General features: G+C 43.0%; 1 protein-coding gene across 1 annotated transcript in view; it reads right to left on the bottom strand.

Annotated features, from left to right (window-relative positions):
• Positions 1–23,231, bottom strand: part of LOC141128189 (vomeronasal type-2 receptor 26-like) — a 75,813-nt gene extending 52,582 nt beyond the window's left edge. The window contains exons 1-2 of the mRNA XM_073615333.1: positions 23,095–23,231; positions 14,429–14,642 (exon numbers count right to left, since the gene is read on the bottom strand). Coding sequence (XP_073471434.1) covers positions 14,429–14,642; positions 23,095–23,231 — 351 coding nt within the window. The remainder of the gene's footprint in view (positions 1–14,428; positions 14,643–23,094) is intronic.
• Positions 23,232–25,025: the final 1,794 nt, after the last annotated feature.

Raw genomic sequence — 25,025 nt, forward strand, 5'->3', positions numbered from 1 at the left:
GTAATGCAGAATCATGTATATATACAGTGACTTGAAAAAGTATTCACACCTCTTGAAATTTTCCACATTTTGTCATGTTACAACCAAAAACATGAATGTATTTTACTGGGATTTTATGTGATAGACCAACACAAAGTAGCACATCATTTTGGAGTGGAAGGAAAATGATAAATGGTTTTCAACATTTTTTACAAATAAATATGTGAAAAGTGTGGTGTGCATTTGTATTCAGCCCCTTTTACTCCAATACCCCTAACTAAAATCTAGTGGAACCAATTGCCATCAGAAGTCACCTAATTAGTAAGTAGAGTCCACCTGTGTGTAATTTAATCTTAATATAAATACAGCTGTTCTGTGAAGCCCTCAGAGGTTTATTAGAGAACCTTAGTGAACAAACAGCATCATTAAGGCCAAGGAACACACCAGACAGGTCAGGGATAAAGTTGTGAAGAAGTTTAAAGCAGGGTTAGGTTGTAAAAAAATATCCCAAGCTTTGAACATCTCACGGAGCACTGTTCAATCCATCATCTGAAAAAGGAAAGAGTATGGCACAACTGCAAACCTACCAAGACATGGAAGTCCACCTAAAATGACAGGCCAGGCAAGGAGAGAATTCATCAGAGAAGCAGCCAAGAGGCCCATGGTAACTCTGGAGGAGCTGCAGAGATCCACAAATCTGGCTTTTATGGTAGAGTGGCAAGAAGAAAGCCATTTTTGAAAGAAATCCATGTGAAGTCCCGTTTGCAGTTTGCGAGAAGCCATGTGGGGGACACAGCAAACATGTGGAAGAAGGGGCTCTGGTCAGATGAGATCAAAACTGAACTTTTTGGCAAAAAAGAAAAATGCTATTTGTGGCGGAAAACTAACACTGTACATCACCCTGAACACACCATCCCCACCGCGAAACATGGTGGTGGCAGCAAAATGTTGTGGGGATGCTTTTCTTTGGCAGAGACAGGGAAACTGGTCAGAGTTGATGGAAGGATGGATGGAGCCAAATACAGGGCAATCTTAGAAGAAAACCTGTTAGAGTCTGCAAAACACTTGAGACTGGGGCGGAGGTTAACCTTCCAGCAGGACAACGACCCTAAACATACAGCCAGAGCTACAATGGAATGGTTTAGATCAAAGCATATCCATGTGTTAGAATGGCCCAGTCAAAGTCCAGACCTAAATCCAATTGAGAACCTGTGGCAAGACTTGAAAATTGCTGTTCACAGACGCTCTCCATCCAATCTGACAGAGCTTGAGCTATTATATAAAGAAGAATGGGCAAAAATATCACTCTCTAGATCTGCAAAGCTGGTAGAGACATCCCCAAAAAGACTTGCAGCTGTAATTGCAGTGAAAGGAGGTTCTACAAAGTATTGACTCAGGGGGCTGAATACAAATGTACACCACACTTTTCAAATATTTATTTGTAAAAAAAATGTTGAAAATCATTTATCATTTTCCTTCCACTTCACAATTATGTGCCACTTTGTGTTGGTTATCCCATAAAATCCGAATAAAATACATTTACGTTTTTGGTTGTAACATGACAAAATATCAAGAGGTACAAATACTTTTTCAAGGCACTGTACATGATTCTGGGCAGAGCGGCAGCCCTGTAGCAGTAAAGCTACCTGGGTCATTTGGAAATGGGTAAGCTAGTCATTTTCCCCATGTCCGTGGAGTTCCCCTTCCTCTCCCTTCATTTTATGCTGCCTGTCCATCACCCTGTCACTATCCTGACTACTAGGGATGAGCTTCGAGTTCGAGTCGAACTCATGTTCGACTCGAATATCGACTGTTCGCCAGTTCACTGAACAGCGAACAATTTGGGGTGTTTGCGGCAAATTCAAATGCCGTGGAACACCCATTAAAAGCTATGGGAGAAATCAAAAGTGCTAATTTTAAAGGCTTATATGCATGGTATTGTCATAAAAAGTGTTTGGGGACCTGGGTCCTGCCCCAGGGGACATGGATCAATGCAAAAAAAGTTTTAAAAACGGCCGTTTTTCGGGAGCAGTGATTTTAATAATGCTTAAAGTGAAACAATAAAAGTGTAATATCCCTTTAAATTTCATAGCTGGGTGGTGTCTATAGTATGCCTGTAAAGGGGCGCATGTTTCCCGTGTTTAGAACAGTCTGACAGCAAAATGACATTTCAAAGGAAAAAAAGTCATTTAAAACTACTCACGGCTATTAATGAATTGCCGGTCCGACAAACCAAAATTTAAAAAAAAAATGAAGTGGGGGGTTCCCCTAAATTCCATACCAGGCCCTTTAGGTCCCCTGTGTGAAATGGTAAGGGGTACCCCTACCATTTCACAAAAAAAACTGTCAAAAATGTTAAAAATGACAAGAGACAGTTTTTGACAATTCCTTTATTTAAATGCTTCTTCTTTCTTCTATCTTCTATCTTATTTCTTCTATCTTCTATCTTCCTTCGGTTTCTTCCTCCATCTTCTTCTTCTTCTGGTTCTACTGGTTCTTCTGGTTCTTCCTCTGGTGTTCTCGTCCGACATCTCCTCCGCGGCGTCTTCTTATCTTCTTCTCCTCGGGCCACTCCGCATCCATGATGGCATGGAGGGAGGCTCCCGCTGTCTGATGCTTCTCTCTTCATCTTTTTCTTCATCTTTTTCTCTTCATCTTCTTCTCTTCATCTTCTTGTCTTCATCTTCTTTTCGGGACGCTCCGCATCCATGATGGCATGGAGGGAGGCTCCCACTGTGTGACGCTTATCCTCTTCTGATGGTTCTTAAATAACGGGGTCACCGGGTGGCCCCGCCCCCTCTTACGCACAGGGACTTGACGGGGACTTCCCTGTGGCATTCCCGTGATGTCAGAAGGGGGCAGGGTTACGTAACGGGTGACCCCGCCCCCTCTGACGTCACGGGAATGCCACAGGGAAGTCCCTGTCAAGTCCCCGTGCATCAGAGGTGGGAGGGGTCACCGGGTGGCCCCGCCCCTGTTATTTAAGAACCGTCAGAAGAGGACAAGCATCACACAGCGGGAGCCTCCCTCCATGCCATCATGGATGCGGAGCGTCCCGAAAAGAAGATGAAGACAAGAAGATGAAGAGAAGAAGATGAAGAGAAAAAGATGAAGAAAAAGATAAAAAGAGAAGCATCAGACAGCGGGAGCCTCCCTCCATGCCATCATGGATGCAGAGTGGCTCGAGGAAAAGAAGATAAGAAGACACCGCGGAGGAGATGCCGGACGAGAACACCGGAGGAAGAACCAGAAGAACCAGAAGAAGAAGAAGATGGAGGAAGAAACCGAAGGAAGATAGAAGGTAGAAGAAAGAAGAAAGAAGATAGAAGAAAGAAGAAGCATTTAAATAAAGGAATTGTCAAAAACTGTCTCTTGTCATTTTTAACATTTTTGACAGTTTTTTTATGAAATGGTAGGGGTACTTTTGTACCCCCTTACCATTTCACACGGGGGGGGCCGGGATCTGGGGGTTCCAATAAGCCCCCCGCCCGCAGACCCCCACAACCACCGGGCAACGGTTGTGGGGATGAGGCCCTTGTCCCCATCAACATGGGGGCTACCCCAAAGCACCCTCCCAATGTTGAGGGCATGTGGCCTGGTACGGTTCAGGAGGGGGGGGGCGATCTCTCGTCCTCCCCTCTTTTCCTGCGGCCTGCCAGGTTGCGTGCTCGGATAAGGGTCTGGCATGGATTTTTGGGGGGACCCCATGCCTTTTTTTTATTTTTATTTTGGCGCGGGGTTCCCCTTAAAATTCATACCAGACCTGAGGGGTCTGGTATAGATTTTAAGGTGGGGACCCCACGCCATTTTTTGTTTTTAAATTTTGGCGGGGGTTCCCCTTAATATCCATACCAGACCTGAAGGGCCTGGTATGGAATTTAGGGGGACCCCCACGTGATTTTTAAAAAAAATTTTGGTTTGGGGTTCCCCTGTGGGGAATTCCCATGCCGTTTTTAATCAATGAACTTTTATGTGTATTGTTGGACCGGAAATTCATTAATAGCTGTGAGTAGTTTTAAATGACTTTTTTTTTCTTTGAAATGTCATTTTGCAGTCAGACTGTTCTAAACACGGGAAACATGCGCCCCTTTACAGGCATACTATAGACACCCCCCAGGTACGAAATTTAAAGGGATATTACACTTTTATTGTTTCACTTTAAGCATTATTAAAATTACTGCACCCGAAAAAACGGCCATTTTTAAAACTTTTTTTGCATTGATCCTTGTCCCCTGGGGCAGGACCCAGGTCCTCAAACACTTTTTATGACAATAACTTGCATGTAAGCCTTTAAAATTAGCACTTTTGATTATTCATGTTCGTGTCCCATAGACTTTAACGGTGTTCGTGTGTTCAAACTAATTTTTTGCCTGTTCGCATGTTCTGGTGCGAACCAAACAGGGGGGTGTTTGGCTCATCCCTACTGACTACAATAAACTAAATGAATATTTAAAAAAAAATTAAATTGGTTACTGAGCACCTGGAAGTCCATGCTATTTAAAGTGGTTGTAAACCTCAAATATGAAATATGAACAAAGCACATCTCTCTATAGTGTGTACTTGTCTCAATTACCTGTAAGAGCACTAAGTTTCAATTCTGTCTGCTGCTCCTTCTGACAAGTTTTCCAGACACAAATAGAAAAATGGTGACGGGAGGGAACTCCAGCAGATTGACATCCTCAGCTCTGTTCTTGTGTGCTATGGGAATGGGGGTGCGTCTCTTCCCTCCAATCATCTCTCAGAGCTCTCCTCACTGAGCTCTGCAGAGAGTAACTTCAGCTCTCCACCCCCTTTTTTCTTAACTCTAAGGTCGGACTTTGTTCGGACATTCCGACAACAAAATCCTAGGTTTTTTTCCGACGGATGTTGGCTCAAACTTGTCTTGCATACAAACGGTCACACAAAGTTGTCGGAAAATCTGATCATTCTGAACGCAGTGACGTAAAACACGTACGTCGGGACTATAAACGGGGCAGTGGCCAATAGCTTTCATCTCTTTATTTATTCTGAGCATGCGTGGCACTTTGTCCGTCGGATTTGTGTACACACGATCGGAATTTCCGACGGATTTTCTTGTCGGAAAATTTTATATCCTGCTCTCAAACTTTGTGTGTCTGAAAATCCGATGGAAAATGTGTGATGGAGCCTACACATGGTCGGAATTTCCGACAACAAGGTCCTATCACACATTTTCTGTCGGAAAATCCGACCATGTGTACGGGGCATTAGACATGCTTTATAAATTATTTACTTTAAACAGATATAGAGAAGAGAAGACTGCAGATAAACAGGTATAACTTATGTAGAATGATTTGTTTCTTCTCTGTGTATCACCACAGGCCAGTCACTTCACTGGGTTATATGGAAGGGTTTATGACCACTTTATAGGAATTATAAACATAGGACATCAGTAGTTTTTAAGGATTTGGTGGCGCCTACATTTGCTAGCATCATTAAAGTGGTAGTAAACTCTGTTACACCACTTAGACCTAAAGGTAAGCCTATAATAAGGCGTACCTGTAGGTACTGTGAATATCCCCTAAACTTGCACAATTTAGGAGATAGTCACAGTGCATGTAGCCGGTGATGTCACCAGCACATGCACTCTGAAGGTCCGGCATACAGTGTCCAGATCTTGGGCCCCCCCTATGTGAATGAGTATTGGGTACATAGTACCCTTACCCATTCACCAAAAAAGTGTCAAAATGTAACAAAAAAACAGAGACAGTTTTTGACAAATCCTTTATTAAAAAAATTTTAAAAAGTCCCCCCAACGTAAACCCATCATCAATCATGCCGCCTGCTGCCACCGGGCCTGAAAAAAATTGCTCCACAGCCAACTAAGGTAAACGAATGCCTGGCTTGAAATTTGATAGTTGTTATATAGGTAAGGACGAGGCCACCTGGCGACGTCATTTGGTGTCACTGGCCCCTTGTGACATCACCAACCCAGCATGCATCGGTCAGTGAGGTCTCAAAGGGGTGTCACCAGGTGACTTTGCCAGGTGGCTCCACCCCTTACCTATATAAGAAATGTCAAATGGCAAGCCAGGCATTAGTTGACAGTGGAGTGATTTTTTTTGGGTCCGGCAGTGGCGGCAGCATCGTGATTGACGATGGATCCAAATCGAGGGACATTTTTTTAACTGTTTTTTTTTTGGAATTGTTAAAAACTGTCTCTGTGTTTTTATTACTTTTTGACAATTTATTGGTGAATGAGTAGGGGTACTATTTACTCCATATTCATCCACATGGGGGGTAGGATCTTGTTAAAAGGGGCTTCCAGATAATGATAAGCCCCCCTGCAAACCCCCACAGCCACAGCCCAGGGTTGTGGGGATGAGGCCCTTGTCCCCATCAATATGGAGACAAGGTGCTTTGGGGTGGGGAGGCAGAGCCCCTCTACCCTAAATCACCCACGTCCCTTGTTGAGGTCATGTGACCTGGTATGGTTCAGGGGGGAACTAGCTTGTCCCCCATTCCTGACCGGCCAGGCTGCATGCTCGGATAAGGGTTTGGTATGGTTCCCCTTAAAATCAATACCAGACCCGAATGGGGAAGCCCATTGACAGCAGCTGAAGCCCATTGAAGGATGCTGCAGCTGGCTTCCTGTCCTGCTCCTTAACAACCGGCTATTCAAAGCTTTGTCCAATCAGGGCTCAGAATGCACTGTGCAGAGCGCCCACTGAAAGCCCTGCAAATTTTGGTGTTCGCCAAATGAGCGAAGAGGCGAAGTTCAGGCCAAAAGGTAGAGTCACTACCAGCAACTATGAACAAGTTTTGGCTGACCATGTGCATCCTATGGTGCAAACATTGTTTTGCGAAGACATCACCATTTACCAAGATGATAATACTGATTTACAAAGCCGGTGTTGTCAAATCATGGCTTGACAAGCATGCAGACTAAGTCTTGCACCTTCCCTGGGCACCGCAGTCACTAGACCTCAATATTAGAGTTGGGCGAACGATTCGGCCCAAGCATGAATTCGGGCAAAACAGGGAACACCCGAATTTGCAGGATGTTCGAAGGGTGTTCATCCCACTGAGCGCCCTGCAATGCTTTGTACGCTGCACAGTGCATTGTGCACTGTAAATGGGCAAAGCTTTGCTCAATTAGGGCTCAGTAAAAGCTGGTTGTTAAGGAGCCGGGCTGGGCTGGGAAGCCAACCGTGGCGTCTTTAGCAACTGATGAATTATCAGCTGTCAATGGGCTTCCTCGCTGACAGCTGAATTAAAAAAAATATTTTCCGGTAAAAATTTTTTAAAAAAAGGCAATTTAAAAAAAAATGGGTAGGGTCCCCCCAAAATCCGTACCAGACCCTTATCCGAGCATGCAGCCTGGCAGGTCAGGAAAGGAGGGGGGACTAGCGAGTGTCCCTACCAGGGGCGGACTGACCATTCGTGCACTCAGGCACTGCCCCAGGGCCCCATGCCACTAAGGGGCCCCATCAGGGTTGCCAGCCTCAATAAAACCAGGGACAGTATGTAATAATCTGTTTTATAATAATTTATAATTCCAAGATTATAGCTGCCCAGCCTCTCCAGTACCTTTTCAGTGTGTGTATGTGTATTCTGTGTGTGTATACTGTGTGTGTATATTGTGTGTCTGTGTCTGTGTACTGTATGTGTGTGTGTGTATACTGTGTAGCCCCATAATCTATTGCCTGGGGGCCCCATAATCTCCTATTGCCTGGGGGCCCCATAATCTCCTTTTGCTCGGGGGCCCCATAATCTTCTCCTATTGCCCGGGGGCCCCATAATCTCCTATTGCCCGGGGGCCCCATGAGTTGTCAGTCCGCCCCTGGTCCCTACTAGGGATGAGCTTCGAGTTCGAGTTGAACTCATGCTCGACTCGAACATTGGCTGTTCGCAAGTTCGCCGAACAGCGAACAATTTGGGGTGTTCGCGGCAAATTCGAATGCCACGGAACACCCTTTAAAAGTCTATGGGAGAAAACAAAAGTGCTAATTTTAAAGGCTTATATGCAAGTTATTGTCATAAAAAGTGTTTAGGGACCTGGGTCCTGCCCCAGGGGACATGGATCAATGCAAAAAAAAGTTTTAAAAACGGCCGTTTTTTCAGGAGCAGTGATTTTAATAATGCTTAAAGTCAAACAATAAAAGTGTAATATCCCTTTAAATTTCATAGCTGGGGGGTGTCTATAGTATGCCTGTAAAGGGGCGCATGTTTCCTGTGTTTAGAACAGTCTGACAGCAAAATGACATTTCAAAGGAAAAAACCCATTTAAAACTACTTGCGGCTATTGCATTGCCGACAATACACATAGAAGTTCATTGATAAAAATGGCATGGGAATTCCCCACAGGGGAACCCCGAACCAAAATTCTTCTTCATCTTCTTCTCTTCTCTGAAGGGCCTGGTATGGAATTTAGGGGGACCCCCACGTCATTTTTTTTTAAATTTTGGTTCGGGGTTCCCCTGTGGGGAATTCCCATGCCGTTTTTATCAATGAACTTCTATGTGTATTGTCAGATCGGCAATGCAATAGCCGCGAGTAGTTTTAAATGGGTTTTTTCCTTTGAAATGTCATTTTGCTGTCAGACTGTAAGGGATATTACGCTTTTATTGTTTGAATTTAAGCATTATTAAAATCACTGCTCCTGAAAAAACGTCCATTTTTAAAACTTTTTTTGCTTTGATCCATGTCCCCTGGGGCAGGACCCAGGTCCCCAAACACTTTTTATGACAATAACTTGCAAATTATTCATGTTTGTGTCCCATAGACTTTAACGGTGTTCGCGTGTTCGAACAAACTTTTTTCCTGTTCGCATGTTCTGGTGCGAACCGAACAGGGGGGTGTTCGGCTCATCCCTAGTCCCTACCCAATTGAACCATACCAAGCCACATGCCCTCAACATGGGGGGTCAGATTTGGGGGCTTCCAGAATCTGATAAGCCCTCCACCTGCAGACCCCCACAACCACAGCTCAGGGTTGTGGGGAAGAGACCCTTGTCCCCATTAACATGGGGACAGGGTGCTTTGGGGTGCGGGGGGGGGGCAGAGCCAGGAGGGCTCCACCAATGAGAGATGTGGGAGCCAGAGCAGCAAGAGGCTGCTAGATAAATGTACAATACTTGTAATGGAAGACAGTCTGGAAGATACAGACAAAGCCCTAAAGTGTAATGCCAGAGCAGAAGCACTGCAAGTATAAGCCAGGAAGTGTAATGTTGTTTGTATTTGGATGCAAGAGAAATTCTGAAAATCCCTGCAAGGGAAACTTACCGATTTTTTTTGTTGAGCGTTCTTTTTAAAATAATTTGGCAAGGAAGAAGCAAGCAAGTGACTGTGTCCTTAAAGCACCCCCATTTTGCACTAGTTATGGTGGAGGATTGCAATTGGAAGTCCCCTCAAATAAGTACAGTAAGTTAATCTGTTATGGCTAGTTTCACACTGCTGCTTTTTAAAATGTGCTATGAATTTGTTTTTAAAAAGCGAACATACGAGAGGAGAGAAATCAGTCTTAAGGAAACAGTGCTCCATTTTTGTTGTTGAACTGTGCAAAAGTGCTGTGGAGTGACTGTGAGGATGAGGCAAGATGATTCACCAGTGTTTGAGTCGGTTGTTGGAATGATGCCAAGGCCTGTTGGCGACAGTGACCCCCAGTTAAAGGGTAAGTGCAGAATGTTGCCCCTGACAATGTTGGTGCAGTTAAACCAGTTGCTACTGACTACCCCTCAGAAGCCCTCGAACTGTATCCATCCAGTACACATTCCCTGCAACACTACCAAGCCCTGATGAAGAGGGGCTCATTAACCACTTGACAACTGGGCACTTAAACCCCCTTCCTAACCAGACCAATTTTCAGCTTTTGGTGCTCTCACATTTTAAATGACAATTACTCAGTCATGCAACACTGTATCTATATGAAATTTTTGTCCTTTTTTTCACACAAATGGAGCTTTCTTTTGGTGGTATTTAATCACGGCTGGGTTCTTTATTTTTTGCGCCGTAAAAGAAAAAAGACCGAAAAATCTGTAAAAAAATACATTTTTCTTCATTTCTGTTATAATATTTTGCAAATTAATAATTTTTCTTCATATATTTTGGCCAAAATTTATACCGCTACATATCTTTGGTAAAATTAACCCAAATCGGTGGATATTATTTGGTCTTTGTGAAAGTTATAGAGTCCAAAAGCTATGGTGCGAATATCTGAAAATTGATCACACCTGAAGTACTGACGGCCTATCTAATTTCTTGAGACCCTAACATGCCAGAAAAGTACAAATACCCCCAAATGACCCCTTTTTGGAAAGAAGACATTCCAAGGTATTTAGAAAGATGCATGGTGAGTTTTTTGAAGTTGTCATTTTTTCCCACAATTCTTTGCAAAATCAAGATTTTTTTTTACTTTTTTTTTTCCCACAAAATTGTCATATTAGCAGGTTATTTCTCACACACCGCATATGCATACCACAAATTACACCCCAAAAATTCTGCTATTACTCCCGAGTACGGCGATACCACATGTGTGAGACTTTTACACAGCGTGGCCACATACAGAGGCCCAACATGCAGGGGAGCACCTTCAGGCGTTCTGGAGCACCCAGGCCAATTCTGACATTTCTCTCCTACATGTAAAAATCATCATTTATTAGCTAGAAAATTACATAGAACCCCAAAACATTATATATGTTTTTTTAGCAAAGACCCTAGAGAATACAATGGCGGTCGTTGCAACTTTTTATCTCGCATGGTATTTGTGCAGCAATTTTTTTAATGCGTTTTTTTTGGAAAAAAAACAGTTTTGTGCTTTACAAAAACCAAAACAGTAAAGTTAGCCTAATGTTTTTGCATAATGTGAAAGATGAAGTTACGCCGAGTAAATAGATACCCAACATGTCACCTTTCAAAATTGCACGCGCTTGTGGAATGGCGCCAAACTTTGCTACTCAAAAATCCCCATAGGCGACGCTTTAAAATTTTTTACTGGTTACATGTTTTGAGTTACAGAGGAGGTCTAGGGTCAAAATTATTGCTCTCGCTCTACTGATCGCAGTGATACCTCACATGTGTGGTTTGAACACCGTTTTCATATGTGGGCGGGACTTACGTATGCGTTCGCTTCTGCATGCAAGCACACAGGGACAGGGGCGCTTTAAAAATTTTTTTTTTTTTTTTTATTGTTCATTTTACTTTATTTATTTTAGTTTGATGCTTTTTTCCCAAAAAATTTTTGACCACTTTTATTCCTATTACAAGGAATATAAACATCCTTGTAATAGGAATATGGCATGACAGGTCCTCTTTACAGTGAGATATGGGGTCAATAAGACCCCACATCTCACCTCTAGGCTGGGAAGCCTGAAATAAAAAAAAAAAACGATCCTGGCTTCGATCGTAGCGGTGAGTCGGTAGAAGCGCGGGAGGGGGGGACATCCCCTCTCGCCTCCCGTAAGAACGATCAAGCAGTGGAACAGCTGCTATGATTGTTCTCATGGTGTAGGGAATAGCCGGCTGAAAAAGCTGATATCTGAATGATGCCTGTAGCTGCAACCATCATTCAGATATCCCGCACAAAGTCAAGGACGTTGTATGACGGCCGGCGGGTGGAAAGTGGTTAAAACGCTTTTTTTTTTTTTAACACAAAGTTGTCCATTTATACAATATTTCTACCACATAACATGTACATACCAAAAATGACACCCCAAAATAGATTCTCCTGCTCCTCCTGAGTACGGCGATACCACATGTGTGAGACTTCCACAGCCTGGCCACATACAGAGGGCGAGTACAGCTGAGCATGGCTCAGCATGGCAGGGTATGGAGGGGTATTGCGGAGTATGGCGGGGTATGGCAGGGTATTGCGGAGTATGGCGGGGTATTGCGGGGTATGGCAGAGTATGGCGGGGTATGGCAGAGTATGGCGGGGTATGGCAGAGTATGGCGGGGGCATGGCAGAGTATGGCGGGGGCATGGCAGAGTATGGCGGGGGCATGGCAGAGTATGGCGGGGGCATTGCAGAGTATGGCGGGGGCATTGCAGAGTATTGTGGGGGCATTGCAGAGTATTGTGGGGGCATTGCACAGCATTGCAGAGTATTGTGGGGGCATTGCAGAGTATTGCACAGCATTGCAGAGTATTGTGGGGGTATTGCAGAGTATTGCACAGCATTGCAGAGTATTGTGGGGGCATTGCAGAGTATTGCACAGCATTGCAGAGTATTGTGGGGGTATTGCAGAGTATTGCACAGCATTGCAGAGTATTGTGGGGGCATTGCAGAGTATTGCACAGCATTGCAGAGTATTGTGGGGGCATTGCAGAGTATTGCACAGCATTGCATAGTAGTGAGGGATGGCTGAGCATGGATGGATGGATGGCTGGATGTCTCTGTGCAGCGCTGTGGGCACTACACATACAGCCCACAGCGCTGCAGACATCCATCCATCCCCCTCCTCGCTCACTGTGTACCGATCGGTACACAGGAGGGGAGGAGAGGAACCGGCGTCATCTGATGATGTGATCACATGGTAAACGGCCGCGATCAGCGGCCATTTACTGGGATCCGTGATGCGCTGGGGCCTCTGGACCCGGCGGTCACGGATGTGTTCAGGTGCGCGCCCCAGGGGGCGCGCCCCAGGGGAATTCTGGGAGGACGTCTTAGTACGTCCTCCCAGAGTTATTCAACCGCCCTGCAGCCGTCATTCGGCTATGGGCCGGTTGGTAAGTGGTTAAACCCTCAAAATGTATTGACATTTTTTGATACAAAATTCTGAATGAAATGAAATCTGGACTTTACATGTAGCACCCTCTAGTGTGCTAGAAATGTAAATATGTTTTTATTTGGTAAAATAGGCTTGGCTGGCAGCCCAACCTGTATTGAATCTGGGTCAGGGTGAGTAATCCAGGGAGGCTGGATGACTCATCAGGCAACACCTCTGGTACCTCCCCCTACTTGCTGGAACCTTGGAGAAGTTTCCAGAAGAATGGGAGGGAGGTTAGTAGGCACTGTCTGGAGTATTGAGGAGGGCCCCAGCCAATCCCAAGCAAATGGGCTGGGAGGGGGTAGGCCCCTCTTAAATACCCAGGGTCAGGCCAGTACAGGAGTGTAGAGTTCAGGTGGAAGAGTGCTGAGTAGGCTGTTGGTGGCCCTTGAGGGTAGTCCCCTTGTCTGGAGGGGTGAACTCGGGCCTGGGGTTCAGGTGCAGGAGGGATCATCTCAAGACACATGAAGTCCTGTCCAGAGGCACGGGAGCAAGAGTGAGGAGAGCAGGAGCCAGCTAGCACATCCGAGAGATTTCCAGGGAGAAGACAGCCAGGAGGCTGGTGAGTGCGGCAGTCTGGGGAGACTTTAGGAAGTAGCGAGGAGGGCTAGTAAAAGGGGCAGCTGCTGCCAGGTGGCTGACAGTGCCTGATGAGGTGGTGCTGGGATCAGAAACCACAGGAATGTAGCTGGACACTGGACTTTTCTCTACACCAAAGAGGCCTGCGGTCCTGCCTGTAGAGGGCTTTTGCTCAGTTTGGCTGAGTGCCTTGCCAGATTTACCAAACAGTGTTCCAGCTGGGTCTAAGTTGTTTCTGGAAGCAAGTGATGTGCTGGAGGAAGAGGAGTGTATACAGAGAATGTATATAGTTAAAGTGTCCCTGAAGAATTTTTTTCCGGTTAAGTGGGCATCCCATAATCATCCCATCCCCATCTAAGTTCATTAAGCCCTAATTAAATACAAAAGCAAAGCTGCTGGACTGTTCTCCTATTTAGTTAAACCATGTATTCCAGACAAAGTATGGCATATTAGAGGGCTGCAAATAATTGTACACATATGGTGCAAAAGATGAGATCTTCTTTATTAAATCATTTAATTACTTAAAGCCCATTAAAATTTAGAGTTGAAAATTGCCAGCTGGAAAAGGAGTTAAAACAAAGAAACTTGAAAAGTATTCCTTGCAATGGGGCTGTGTCTGCACTGCAAGATAGACATGCTTGTTTAGATCTAGGGGAAATAAAAAAGAAGGCCTACTTACCCAATCTTCATTTCCTACATATTACTAGATTGGTCCCCACAGTTTCTTTTCCCCCATGCTCCAGTGGTACAAGACCCTTTGATGTCATCAAGGTCCACTCTATAGCCCTACACTGGACATTATGAAGGCGAGGAAGAGTCCACCATTGGAGCTCAGGGGAACACCATCTGCCGGGGGAGAGGAGGATCAGTTAAGTTAAAGTGCTTTTCCTCTTCCCTAGTTTGAATGTGCTGTAAGGGATCATTTTTACGTTTCCTAAAGTTGGGTTTTAAGTCCTATTATCTGTGTTGCACCATAACAAGCATTTGTCTTCATTGTATATATATTTTTTGTCTACCAATGCATTCCAAAAATAGTGTAAAAATGTTATAAGCATATCAGGCACCTACCTGTGTATATCTATAGATCCCCAGTATTTGTGCCATTGGAATAGTTGTCATTGAGTAATGGTCTCCAATAAAACTCACCAGTTTACCTTCTCCAGAACATGAGTAATTAGGGACCAACTTCTGTGGTCCAGATAAAATTTGTAGAACATCTTTTACTGCCACACCGGCCTCTAAACATGAATCAGTGATGTGATAGCCCAATGTAATATTGGGTAAAATTTCCGTATTCTGGTTAACTTTGTGAATAGCAAAACGAAAAACCAAAACATTTAGTAGTGCTCGAAAATCATCACTGTAGAATCAAAGATATTAATTTCACGTTAAAGTGGATCTATGAGATATTAGTGATTTCGCTTACAGGCAATATATTATTGATGCCAAAATGAGGACATCGGTATGACAAAATTCAATATAGTTCACTGATTGTTCAATATACTGCTATTTATACCTTTTTTGGAACACTATTCCACTACTAATTGACAGCAATATGTACACAATTCTGCAGCCAGAATCCTCACTAGGTCTGGTACAACTGACCCTATCACCCCTATCCTGGAGTCCTTTCATTTGCCCCCATTCATGACCAGGCCATTTTTTCGCTTGTCATGCAACGTTGTATCCAAATGAAATCATGATATGATTGTTTTCTATACAAATAGAGCTTTCTTTTGGTGGTATTTGATCACCGCTGGGTTTTTTTATTTTTTGTGCTATAAACAACATTTTTGAAAAAAAAAACATTTTTTCTTTCTGCTATAAAACATATATAATACATATCCAATAAAATAAAAAAATCGAACTTCATACATTTAGGCTAATATGTATTCTGCTTCATATTTTTGGAAAAAAAATCACAATATGCGCATTTATTTATTTTTTGTTTACTTGTAATGGTGGCGATCAGAAACTTATAGCAGGATTGTGATAGTATGGCGGGCAATCTGACATTAACTGACACTTTGAGGGAACCAGTGACACTAGTACAGTGTAGGGTGCCCACGTGTCCCAGATTGCCCGGGACTATCCCGCAATTGGCATGTATGTCCCAGGTCCCGGACACCTTCAATACAGTGTCCCGGAATGAAATAGAGGACACAGCCTGTCAGCCAGTGCAGCCACCCTACATTTCCTGGACTGGTTGCTAGGGCCGGCCCCGCCTGGCGTCTAGCAACCAGTGATGTCAAAGACTATCAGAGTCAGACAGGCCAGGAGCAAAGCCCGCGCTTAGTGCTGCACAACTCTCTGCACCCACCTCGGCACCCCACGGCCCCGCCCCTCCTCCTACGGCGCCCAGTGATATTTAGCAGGGACTAGTCTGGTGTGATCTTCACTCTCCAGTGTCAGCCCACGCGCCCTGCTGTGTTGTCAGCCCACCCGTTGTCAGCTAGGAATGGATTTGCCCAACTGCTGCTACTGCTCAAGTGACAGGTGGAGGGTCCTGTGATGGCATGAGAAAGCAGAAGTGGCAGAGTCTGTCAGGCTGAATGAAGAGGAGCATTGCATGCAGTGTCCAGACTCCAGTCCCGGATCATCTCCTCCCCCCTCCTCCCTGCACTTCACCACAAAAACTGAAAAACAGGAAGTGACACCTACTACAAGGAACTGCAGTAATTCAGGTACAGATAACATGGGGACATACAGCACAGGCTGGACCGGGCTGTGACAGGGAGAGAGCAAGCAGGGCTGGAATAGGGCAGCTATGAGGTGGATGGTGTGCTTCTGCTTTTCCTAACATTGACCTGGCATGGATTAATGGCCATAACTCCTTAGGACTCTGCAGGGGGCACTCTGGAGGTACTATCTGTACTTCCTCCAGAGTGCTCCCTTACTTCCTCCCCTTACTTTCTCCAGAGTGCCCCTTTACTTTCTCCAGCGTGCCCCTTTACTTTCTCTAGAGTGCCCCTTAGTACAGTAGTACTAAGGGGGCACTCTGGAGGGGCATGTAGGGGGGACTCTGGAGGAGGATGTAAGGGGCACTCCAGAGGATGTAAGGAGGCACTAAGGGGGCATCCCGAAGGGTGTAAGGGGGCTCTGACTAAGTTAGTACCGCCAGAGTGCCCCCTTACATCCCCCCTTACAACCTCCAGGGTGCCCCCTTAGTGCCTCCAGAGTGCCCCTTTACTTCCTCCAGAGTGCCCCCTTACATCCATACCAAATGGTATAGCAGTGGCTGACAGACTATCAGGAGTTGGTATTGCACTTCTCTCCTGTACATATTACCCACCTCCATACACTCTGCACTCCTCTCCTGTACATACTACCCACCTCCATACACTCCATACTCCTCTTCTGTACATATTACCCACCTCCAAACACTCCATACTCCTCTTCTGTACATATTACCCACCTCCATACACTCCATACTCCCCTTCTGTACATATTACCCACTGCCATACATTCCGCACTCCTCTCCTGTGACTGGTTACACAGTATTCCTCTCCGCCGGCCACATTGTGGGGGCGCCAGGCACCCCCCCGGCCCATTACGGATCTTTTGACAGAACACCGGCCGTCAGGGACAATATAAGTGCAGGAGGCGGCCACCGGAACGTGGGAGCACAGGTGGGGCAGCATTTTTTCATGCGGAGGGGCTTTTTGTTGTCGAGGGGGGCAGCTTTTTACCGCCCCCCGCAAAGTGCGGCCCTGGGCCTTTTCGGCCTAGGTCAAAACACAGCACTGTCAACTACACTTTATGGTAGAAAGAGTCTTCTCCTGCTATGCTCCAAAACTCTGCAATTCACTTCAAAATAACATTAGAGAGTCTCTTCTCTAAACTCATTCAAATCAAATCAAAATATTTTTTCTTTAGACAAGCTTTCACATAATCGTCCCTCTTTTCCTTTGTTTTATCCTGTGTATTTCTGTGTTTTTATTGTAAAGTGCTTTGAGAAGCTTCCTTTAATCACTTCATACCCTTCCTAACCAGGCCATTTTTATGCATTAAGGCACTGCATTAGGTTAACTGACAATTGCGCAGTCGCGTGATATTGTACCCAAATAAAATGGGAGTCCTTTCTTTCCAACAAATAGAGCTTTCTTTTGGTGGTATTGGATCACCTCTGTGGTTTTAACTTTTTACGCTATAAACAAAAAAAGAGCGACAATTTTGAAAAAACCCAATATTTTTTACTCTCTGCTATAAAATATATCCAATAAAAAAAAATGAAAAAAAAAATCAAATTTCTTCATAAATGTAGCCCAATATGCATTCTGCTACAAATTTTTGGAAAGAAAAAATCCCAATAAGCGCATATTACCATATTTGTCGGTGTATACCACAGACCTTAATTTTAAGAGGGAAGTTTCAGGAAAAAAACGTACATTTTGAATAAAGAACTTTGAAACAAAACAACGGTCAGTGCCCATGAATGCAGCCTTATCAGTGCCCATCTGCAGCCTCACCATTGCCCATTAATAAAGCCTGATCAGTGCCCATCTGCAGCCTCACCATTGCCCATTAATAAAGCCTGATCAGTGCCCATCTGCAGCCTCACCATTGCCCATTGATAAAGCCTGATCAGTGCCCATCAATGCAGCCTTATCAGTGCCCATCTGCAGCCTCACCAGTGCCCATCTGCAGCATCGCCATTGCCTATTAATAAAGCCTGATCAGTGCCCATCTGCAGCATCGCCATTGCCCATCATTGCAGCCTGATCAGTGCCCATCAGTGTTAATTTAGTCGACTAAAACGACTAAAAAATTTTAGTCTACTAAAATGACTAAAACTTTTTAGTCGACTAAATGAACACTATCTTGGTCGACTAAAATACGACTAAAACTAAAACAATTGAGATGACTAAAATACGACTAAAACTAAAAGCCATTTTAGTCAAAAGACTAAAATGAGACTAAAACTAAAATGCCATTTTAGGCAAAAGACTATGACTAAAACTAAATTGCAATTACTGAAATGTACTGGAGATTTAGTCGACTAAATAAGACTAAAACTAAAACAATTGCAGAAGACTAAAATGGGACTAAAAATAAAATGCCATTTTAGTCCTAAGACTAAAATTAACACTGGTGCCTATCTGAAGCCTCACCATTGCCAATCTTCAGCCTTGCCATTGCACATCAATGCAGCCTTATCAGTGCCCATCTGAAGCCTCATCATTGCCAATCTGAAGCCTCACCATTGCCCATCATTGCAGCTTGATCAGTGCTCATCTGCAGAAAGAGATCCTTGTTTCTGCTTTCTCCTCACAGAACGGCGATCTGCCTTGTTTACATAGGCAGACCGCCATTCTGCCTTTCCTGTGAATGGTCAGCTGGTCACGGTGGACATCACGTCCACAGGCCCTGCTGATTGGCTCCCACTGTGTCAAATCACAGTGGGAGCGGGACGCCGGTGGCACATGTGCACATCCCAGACCTAGTGCACAAAATCACATACAGGTATGTGATTTTGTGCAGCCGGGCCGCCCTGCCACAGTATATCTGCGTGAGGCAGTCTGGAAACGGTTAAAGGCACTATATAAAAAATAACGTTTATTATTAATATTGTTTTGGTTCCCTGTACTCCCTACAGCATCTAGTCAGCAAAGATATAGAGAATGGACTCTTTTGATGCATCTAAAAATATATTTATCTGATAATCCCTGAATGTCTAATTGGGCTTTAACCATTTGCCTACTGGGCACATTTTAACCCCCTTCCTGCCCCAAGCCAATTTTCAGCTTTCAGCGCTGTCACACTTTGGATGACAATTGCACGCTCATGCAACACTGTACCCAAATTACATTTTATCATTTTTTTAGACAGATAGAGCAGTCTCTTGGTAGTATTTAAAGTAATTTTTACCACAACATTTTATTCTCCTGGTATGTGCCCGCTGTACCATGTACTTGTATGAAAAATGTATCCTGTTCTCTTTGTATTGCTTCCTTTGTGTGAAATCATTGGTGTTCCTGCCAGTTCCTCTGCTTTCCTATTAAAATCTGACCACACTAAGCAGGAGAACACAGTGTGGTCAGTTCTCTAGTTGTGCTGGGAACTACTCTCCTCCAATGATCAGACTTTTCCTGACGCTCCTCCCCTGCACAGTCATTCACTGGGAAGCTCAGTGTGCCGTTGCTGCTCCTCCTCTCAGCTCTTATGCAGCTGAGAACAGAGGGAATGTGATCACTTATAAAAAACTAAAATAAAAGTATTGATAATGTTTTTTTTTTTAATATCTATTCACAAATGTTTTGCCTTTCATTTCTATTTTAAATTGAATGGATTGTTTTATAAGGTGATCATTTACAATCTCTTTATTCACCGCTGGGTTTTTTTTTTTTTCGCTAAATAAACATTTTGAAAACAATGGGGGTTATTTACGAAAGGCAATTCCACTTTGCACTACAAGTGCAAAGTGCACTTGAAATTGCACTGAAAGTGCACTTGGAAGTGCAGTCGCCGTAATTCTGAGGGGTAGATCTGAAATGAGGGGAAGCTCTGCTGATTTTATTATCCAATCACGTGTAAGCTAAAATGCTGTTTTTTTTATTTTCCTTGCATGTCCCCCTTCGGATCTACAGCGACTGCACTTCCAAGTGCACTTTCAGTGCAATTTCAAGTGCACTTTGCACTTGTAGTTTGCACTTGTAGTGCAAAGTGGATTTGCCTTTTGTAAATAACCCCCAAAATGTTTTTCTTAGTTTCTGTTATAAAATTTTGTAAATAAGTATTTTTTTCACCTTTACTGATGTGTGTTGATGAGGTTGTACTGATGGGCACTGATAGGCAGCAATGATGGGTACTGATTGGTGGCACTGATGTGCACTGACTGACAGGCATTACTCATGGGCACTGAAATGCAGCACTGATGGCCACTGAAAGACAGCATTGATAGACACTGATAGACAGATCTGATGAGCACTGACAGGCTTCACTGATGGGCACTGAAAGGCATCATTAATGGACACTGATGGGGCTGCACTGATGGTCAGTGCCCTGATTATCATTGTAGATGTCCCCTGTGTAGATTTCCACTTACTGGCTCTCCTCTCATCACGCACTGCGAGTGTGGGGGTAGGTAGATGGTGCTAGAACCTGAAGCTGAAAGTGGTTGATAAATATGGTCCCTCTGAAGCATCTGTTTGGTTGATAGGCCCTTCTGCAAACCAAGAGGTCACCATCGTAATCCTGAGTTATAGGCAAACCTCTGATCCTGGAGACTGAAGCACCATACCATAAACTGGATTATAAACTTATGGTTGCCACACTCACCTGTTCCACACGCCAGCACTGGGTCTTTCCCTCCACCTGCAGCCCAGTGTTGCCAACCCATAACTTTGACATGACACCCACAATTTACTGGCACTATTTTGACATTTGGTGTTTACAAGTTAAAATCCGTATTTTTTGCTAGAAAATTACTTAGAACCCCCACACATTATATATATATATATATATATATATATATATATATATATATATATATATATATATATATATATATATATATATATATATATATATTTTTAGCAGAGAATCTAGAGAATAAAATGGTGATTGTGGCAATATTTTATATCACACGGTATTTGTGCAGCGGTGTTTTAAACGCAACTTTTTGGGAAAAGGGACACTTTCATGAATTAAAAAAAAAAAACAATCAGTAAAGTTAGCCCAAATTTTTTGTATAATGTGAAAGATGATGTTACGCCGAGTAAATAGATACCAAACATGTCACGCTTTATAATCACACGCACTCGTGGAATGGGGACAAACTACGGTACCTAAAAATCTCCATAGGCGACATTTTAAATTTTTTTTACGGGTACCAGGTTAGAGTTACAGAGAAGGTCTAGTGCTAGAATTATTGTTCTCACTCTGACGATCCTCGTATGTGTGATTTGAACACCGTTTACATATGCAGGCGCGACTTCCGTATGCGTTTTCTTTGCTGCGCAAGCTCGCGGGGAAGGGGGCGCTTAAAAAATTTTTTTTCTTATTTATTTTATTTTTATATTTATAAATTGTGTTTAAAAAAAAAATTTTTTGATCACTTTTATTGCTCTCACAAGGAATGTAAACATCCCCTGTGACAGTAATAAGTGGTGACAGGTACTCTTTATGGAGGGATCACCTGATCACCTGCTTTAAAAAACAGTACTGGGATAATGCGGGAAGGGGTTAAGCTACAAGCTAATACAATGTGTACCTACCAATGTGATTTAAGGTAGATATTAAGGCAAAACACATATTTATTATGTTGTGTTTGATATAGTAAGTAAGTAGCACAGTGAAAGGACTCAGGAGAGCAAGAAATTAGAATGGGCGGCACACACACACACACACACATGAAACTGACTATCACAGTAAAACAGACATCACAGATAGCATAGATAGAGTGCCTTGAAAAAGTATTCATACTCCTTGACATTTTCCACATTTTGTCATGTTACAACTTAAAACGTAAATGTATTTTATTGGGATTTTATGTGATAGACCAACACAAAGTGGCACATAATTGTGAAGTGGAAGGAAAAATGATAAATGGTTTTCAACATTTTCTACAAATAAATATGTGAAAAGCAATAAACCAACACTGTGGAGGTTATTTATGAAAGGCAATTCCACTTTGCACTATAAGTGCAAACTACAAGTGCAAAGTACACTTGTAATTGCACTGAAAGTGCACTTGGAAGTGCAGTCGCTGTAGATCTGAGGGGAAGATCTGCAATGAGGGGGAAGCTCTGCTTATTTTATCATCCAATCATGTGCGAGCTAAAATGCTGTTTTTTAATCTTCCTTGCATGTCCCCCTCAGATCTACAGCAACTGCACTTCCAAGTACACTTTCAGTGCAATTTCAAGTGCACTTTGCACTTGTAGTTTGCACTTGTAGTGCAAAGTGAATTTGCCTTTCGTAAGTAACCCCCATTGTGTTGGTTTATCACATAAAATCCCAATAAAATACATTTACGTTTTTGGTTGTAACATGAGAAAATGTTGATAGATAGATAGATAGATAGATAGATAGATAGATAGATAGATAGATAGATAGATAGATAGATAGATAGATAGATAGATAGATAGATAGATAGATAGATAGATAGATAGATAGATATAGGCAGGCAGCCTGGCTGTATCCGTGTAGCTGCTGCATCCACCTCTTAAGGCTGAATGAAGCCTTACATGTATCTAAAGGCAAGCATTTTACTGACCATTTACAACAGGACTTCTGTGCAAACCATCCTATATGATCAGTAAAGTTCTCACAGGCATGTGCATATGTCCGGAAAAAAAAAAAAACAAGTTATGTTCCCTTAAGATCTTGTGTATATGTGTGTACAGGTGTGTAAAATTCTTTTTCATCATCTTCTAGCTGCCAGTGTTGCAATTTATGCCACCCCCATCAAATCATTCTTTGCAGCTATTACCTTTTGCACCACCACCCCCTCCCTTTAGAATGTAAGCTCTACGAGCCGGGCCCTCCTCTACCTTTTGTATTGAACTGTACTGTAATTGTGTTATCCCCCTTATACATTGTAAAGCACTGCGTAAACTGTTGGCGCTATATAAATCTCGTATAATAATAATAATACTTATCTGCTTCTATGAACTTAGGTATACATGTGTATGTGTGGAAATGCTGCATGGAACAAACTCTGCTAAATATGCAAACTGATTAATGTTTCTGACCGATTTCCTTTCAACCCAAATCTCTGATAATGACACCAATCCTGAGCATTGAATAATCTGCACTTACATAGGAAAATGACATTGTGTGATGTAATAGTGTAATAAAATGTTACTTACTCCACACAGTCAAATAGTTTCATATATGATTTTGCTCCCTTAAAATTTGTAGTCCCGGCACGTATAGTGAAGACTCCTCCGATGATGAAGTCACCATCTTGGTAAAATCCAAATTCCTCATCTACGTCCTTTATCATGAGATTACAGACCGATGATGAACTCCGAATGCTGTATATACAAAGAGCCATCCACAGAACAATCCAAGAGATCCGGAATTTCTGCACGGTACATACAGTTATAGCTTTAATCTTCATAACTATAGACAATAATACACACTCTGTTAAGGAGAATATACCATAGTGTCTACAGGGTTCTGTGCTATGATGAGACATACAGGTCAGTGACATCTCCACAGTATGTGATGGTGTCAATTTCTCTCCTTCTCTTCTTGTTCATTTTATACTGTTCAGTGTGATAGATTTCTCATTGTTCTGAATATAGATAGCCATGTCATCATTATGAATCTACTTTCAGCTGTGCTTAAACTGAGCTTTTCTAAAAAAAACCAGAAAGAAACTTAAAAAAAGAAACTGAACTTCATACCGGGCTTATTCTGGCACTCCTCCTATACATGTAAAAATCATAATTTTTTTGCTAGAAAATTACTCAGAACCCCCAAACATTATATATATTTTTTTAGCAGACACCCTAGGGAATAAAATGACAATCATTGTAACTTTTTACATCACACGGTATTTGCGCAGGTATTTTTCAACCCTGTTTTTTTGGGGAAAAAAAACTGTTTCAAGAATCAAAACAAAAAAAAAAAAAAAAACAGTAAAGTTAGCCCAATTTTTTTTGTATAATGTGAAGGATGAAGGTACACCAAGTAAATAGATACCTAACATGTCATGCTTTAAAATCGCACACATTTGTGGAATGACACCAAACTTTGGTACTTAAAAATCTCCATAGGCGACGCTTTAAATTTTTTTACAGGTTATCAGTTTAGAGTTACAGAGGAGATCTAGAGCTATAATTGTTACTCTTGCTCTAACGCACACGGCGATACCACACATGTGTTATTTGAACCCTGTTTACATATGTGGGCCGGATTTACGTATGTGTTCGCTTCTGTGTGCGAGCACGCAGGGTTCGGGGTCACTTTAATTTTTTTTTTTTTTTTTTATTGTTTAATTTACTTTTTTTTTTACACTTTCTCTTCAAAAAATGTTTTGATAACTTTTATACCAATCACAAGAAATAATAGGAATGGTGCATGGCAGGTCCTCTTTATGGAGAGATCTGGGGTCTATAAGACCCCAGATCTCTCCTCCAAGCTGAAAAGACCGAGATACAAAAAAAAATGAAAGATCTCTTTCTTTCCAGCCAAGTTCTCGGTTTTGTTTACTTCCGCTGGCCAGACGTGATGTCATAACGTCGCTCCTGGGCCTCTGACAGCCATAGGGATGACTGGGGATCGTATGGGCATCGGAAATCTCTATGATCAACTTCCGGCAGTGGCGGATTGATTCTCCGGCTCGCCGATCATGCAGGCGAGTTAGGAGAAGCACCAGAGGGAAGCGGGAGGGGGGGCTTTTGCCCTTCCGCTGCCTGTAAGAACGAAGCAGCTGAACAGCCGCTATGATTGTTCTTATGGTGTCCAGAATTGCCAGCTCTAAAAGATGATATCTGAATGATGCTTGTAGCTGCACACATCATTCAGATATCAATGTTAAAGTTATCATATGACATCCTTGAGCTAAAAGGGGTTAAAAAACTACAAGAAAAGAGAACCGAGCATCCTTTAAAATTAATCTGAACTTTTATTAAGGTAGCTTGACAGATTTTTAAGAAATTGTGAAAGATTAACATTAAATGAGACCCACTGTTAAAAAAATGACTTTTAAAGGGGGGCATGGCTAGGAGTGTGTGCAAGATGATTGTATTCTAATGGAGCTCTGAGTCAGCAGTGAGAAAAAGCTGCCAGA

This window comes from Aquarana catesbeiana, linkage group LG01, assembly GCF_042186555.1.
Source record: "Aquarana catesbeiana isolate 2022-GZ linkage group LG01, ASM4218655v1, whole genome shotgun sequence".
Lineage (NCBI taxonomy): Eukaryota > Metazoa > Chordata > Amphibia > Anura > Ranidae > Aquarana > Aquarana catesbeiana.